The 4,252-nt window shown below is 36.9% G+C and overlaps 1 protein-coding gene across 1 annotated transcript; it reads left to right on the top strand.

Moving 5' to 3' along the window:
* The first annotated feature begins 1,554 nt into the window (after positions 1-1,554).
* Positions 1,555-2,767, top strand: LOC108336227 (zinc finger protein ZAT4). The gene has a single exon (XM_017572592.2). It carries the CDS (start codon positions 1,832-1,834, stop codon positions 2,672-2,674), a length of 843 nt encoding a protein of 280 aa, XP_017428081.1. The 5' UTR covers positions 1,555-1,831; the 3' UTR covers positions 2,675-2,767.
* Positions 2,768-4,252: the final 1,485 nt, after the last annotated feature.

Genomic DNA, 4,252 nt, shown 5'->3' with positions numbered 1-4,252 from the left:
AAGTTTTTTTTTATTCTCGAGATTAGCACAATATAATACGAATAAATCTTCAAGGACAACGATACATTTGTTCGTAACAATTTTTCAACTTTTTATTTCCTTCCATTTGAAGGGGAAAATCTCTCCCGCATACATATCCGTGAAAATGTACCCAAATGAGTTTGAATTCAAAAAGTGTGTATGATAAAAGATATATATTTCTTTTTGTATTTCATACCATAAAACGTGTAGCCATAATAAACTTGTTTTATGGGTTCTGAGTTACTCCACTCTTGAATTGATTTAAAATGAATATTGAGTGAGTGCATAGTCTATTTAGCCTCCAAGTTGTAACTACTGAGAAGCATGGCATTTTGGAAATATGATTGGCACATGTTAGGTAAGAAGAAATTGGCTTGGTACACCTGTCAATTTATTTTTAACATGTTAGTAATTGGTATTATTAACCTTTCAAAATCATGGGTTTATAAAAGAGATGAAAAATGGCATTAATAGAACAGTGCATTGTTGCTTTAGTTTGGCAAGGTTTGGAGTGGCATGAAGCATTTGTGCTTTGATGGTGATTCTTGGTACGAGTGGTGGCTGAAAGAAGTTAGTGGTATATATAGTGGAGGAGAAAAATTGGACCGAGTAGATACTTTATTTCTTTATTTTCGTAATCTGGAAGTTTTTCTAAAACACCAATTACCAAGAGTTTGTTCTCCAAGAGTTTGTTGCTCTCGCAATTAGTCTGCGTTTGTTGAGGACCATCATCATCGTCAGTGTCCTCACATTTCTTCTTCTTTCCATTACCGGTTGTTGGATTTAAGTCTCGGGCACAACTTAACTTCAGTTAACCTACCTACATTCATCAAATCTCTCTTAACCAATCTGTATACGTATACAAAAATTTAAATTAATTATAATCAAGTGCATTTTATCCTTTAAAATACATTACTTTGCTTCTAAATAAACTAAATTACAAAAAATGGAGTGCAAGGAGTTTTTTTTTTTTTTATTATAAAAGAGAGAATCCAATCTTATTTTTTACATGTAGAGAAGTTATCACATGATAGGAAAATTTGGGAATTTGTCTCGGTAGCGTCATATTGTATTCAATGTTACATTTTGGTTACATCTTGCAATCAGAATTTAATAGAACCACCAATCATTCAGATTAGTGAGTTGCACATCACAACCAAATAATGATCCATTATCACACCTTTCATTCCAATGAAAAATGAATATATTTCAGGGTCCCATAGGGTTTTTTTTTTTCATGTAATTCTGGTCATACATACCAAATATAAGATTAATATATGTTATTTAATAATTTGGAAACGAAGTCTGAAATACACAATATTATTACATAGCAGGATGAAGTTAATAAAAATGATTAATGATGGTAATCTGTGGATTTACTGAGGAGGCAGTGGTTTGCGAAAGCAGTTTTAAAGTTGTGGTTTGGAGAGCCCTGGAAGCAATAAATGGAAAAAGGTTAATGGAATTGGGCAGCAAGGTTTGCATGTTACTTATGGCTCTTTCTCTGTTGAGGATCACACTTTCTTAATTTTGGGCGCTGGATAATTAATGCCACTGTTATAATGTGTTTTGACATTTTAGCTCGCACACACAAGTCATATTTTATGGTAGGCCAAAGAAAAAAAAAATCATAGTTTTGGGGTGTGTCTTTTGGTGGAGGAATGCTTGTCACCTACTCCTTTTAAGTTCCGAATTCCTCCAAAAACACTCTTGTGTGAGACACCACAACAACAACAACCAATAACAATAACAACATTAGAAGAAGAACAAGTACTAGAAGTAGTAGAAGTAGCACTGGTGGTTGCTCCTCATGGACAATAGACACAAATGCAAGCTTTGTTCCAGGTCTTTCACCAATGGCAGAGCCCTTGGTGGTCACATGAAAGCTCATCTAGCTTCTTTCCCTCTTCCTCCAAAGCCTCAAACTTTAACTCACTCTTCCTTCACTTATTCCTCTTCCTCAGACTCTCAACAAGAACACCTCAAAGAACAAGATTCCCTTAGTTACGCGCTCAGGGAGAATCCTAAGAAGACCTTCAGAGTAACGGATCCTGAAGACAGAGAGAGCGAGACCGAGTCAAAGAACCCAACTCGCCAACGATCCAAGAGGAACCGGAAATCCACCATGCTCAAGCTCAGCTTCGTCGTCTCCACACCTCTCGTCACTGAACCCGAACCCGTGAGTTCGGTCTCCGACACCTCCCCGGAGGAAGACGTAGCCATGAGCCTCATGATGCTCTCCCGCGACACGTGGAACGTAGTCACCAATGCAGGTCCACCGCAGAGATCAAAGAGGCGCTGCACGGGATCAGAGACCAAGCTCAAGAAACTCCGCGGCAAGTACCTCTGTCACACTTGCGGCAAAGCCTTTCGATCCTCTCGAGCCTTGGGGAGTCACAGAATCATTTGTTGTCGTCAAGAGGAATCTCAGAATCAAAACAACGACAACAATAGTATTAAGGTTTTCGAATGTCCCTTTTGTTACAAGGTGTTCGGCTCTGGTCAAGCTCTGGGTGGACACAAGAGATCTCACCTAATCCCTTCATCGTCTTCAACAGTTAACGATTCCCTTAAATTCAAACAGACCTTCATAGATCTCAACATGCCGGCGCAGCCGGAAGAGGATGACCTTAGTGTTGTCTCTGATGCCTGATTTCCATATCTTTAATTGTTTAATGTTTAGTTGTTGCTGCTAGAGTGATCTTTTTTGTTTTTTTATATAAAAGTGACTGAGAATATTTCCTTATGTTTATTCATAGATCAAATGCTTTTTATTCTACAATGGTGGCCTGAGTATAAGTGGTGTTGGTTATTTTTTTCACTTTTCTGTGTATGAGCAGAGTTAGTTATAACTTACACATGGTGAATTACTAGTTAACAGGTGAATTTTATTGTATTGTACAGAACTTGGTTCATCGTACTACTAATCTTAAACATAGTTTCAATGCGAATTTGTGATGTGGTTGTGGACCAATAACTCTGGCCTTTCAAGTACTAAAGCGCCGCTGCAGTTCTGTTTTAATGCTTTGGTTCTGTTCTGTCCTTCCAGCTTGCACTTTTGGTAGGAATAAATAAATAAATCGATTCTTTTTCTTTCTTTTTAATTCCGGCTTCGGTTTTGCCTTCTTTTGTGCTTGTATTGAGGACTTGGCGTGAAACGTGAAAGCAATGATTCCAAAGATGGAGTTAGAATATAATAGAACTGTACAGTTCATTTGTTTATTTGTTTTTGTGTGTTATGGTGCTTTTGGAGTTTCAGAGATATCAGGGAAGATTTTTAAATTCCCTTGAATTTCTGACGAAGCTTTTGGTTTGCTGGGATAGGGATAAGTATATTTTTGTTTTATTAAGCTGAGACTTAATCTTCTTTGAAAAGTCCCAAGTATAATGATGGGTAAAAGGAAGAGGGTTGTACTATTGCTGTGGAAGAATCAGTCAGACTTATGATATGATAAAGTATATGCCCATCAAATGCTCATTCAGATAAAATTATCAATAAACTAAATCTAAACAAGGAGGATTCTGTGCATGTGATAATTTGCTTCACGAGAATTTGCTTGAACAGTAAGAGTGATCCATTGTTTTATTTTTTCTGTGTTGGGTTTGGTTCTAAAGCAGTATAGGAAGGTGAAGGTAACATGAATATGAGTTATGGATCATTGATTTGGATCCTTAAAGATAGAGATTGAATGAAGAAAATCAAAGAAGGTGAGAAAATAGGACAAACGAGAAGCCAGACATGGTCCTAACTAAGTGGCTTGGTTTGCAAGATGCTGCAGCGGAGTTGGGATTGGAGGTTGAAATTTGGCCATTAGATAAGATGAATAAACGACAAGATTTACTTTAGAAGAAAATTGTCGTCTATTTCCAACCTTTCTGCTCCAATGTGTTAATTGTCATTTGTGTTCTCAAAGATAACATATCTGTTTCCTAATCCATACGTTCTGCTCCAATGTGTTAATTGTCATTTGTGTTCTCAAAGATAACATATCTGTTTCCTAATCCATACGTTTTACGGTTGATCTTTCATTTTGGCACAGGATTCCTGTTTTACTTTTGTCCCTTTCTTTTCTTTCTGATACAGGTCCCCACCCACTTAAGCCAATGCGTGTGCTTAGTTTGCTGTTAGAAGTTTCAAATTATGTTTTCAACATAAAAAAATAATTTACAACCATATTTGAGGGATGAGAATCTTCAAGAGGCCCAGGATAAGTAATTAGGGAATATCGGC

This window comes from Vigna angularis, chromosome 1 (genome assembly GCF_016808095.1).
Source record: "Vigna angularis cultivar LongXiaoDou No.4 chromosome 1, ASM1680809v1, whole genome shotgun sequence".
Lineage (NCBI taxonomy): Eukaryota > Viridiplantae > Streptophyta > Magnoliopsida > Fabales > Fabaceae > Vigna > Vigna angularis.
The sequence above is the reverse complement of the archived record's forward strand: the minus strand, read 5'-3'. Positions and strand labels throughout refer to the sequence as shown.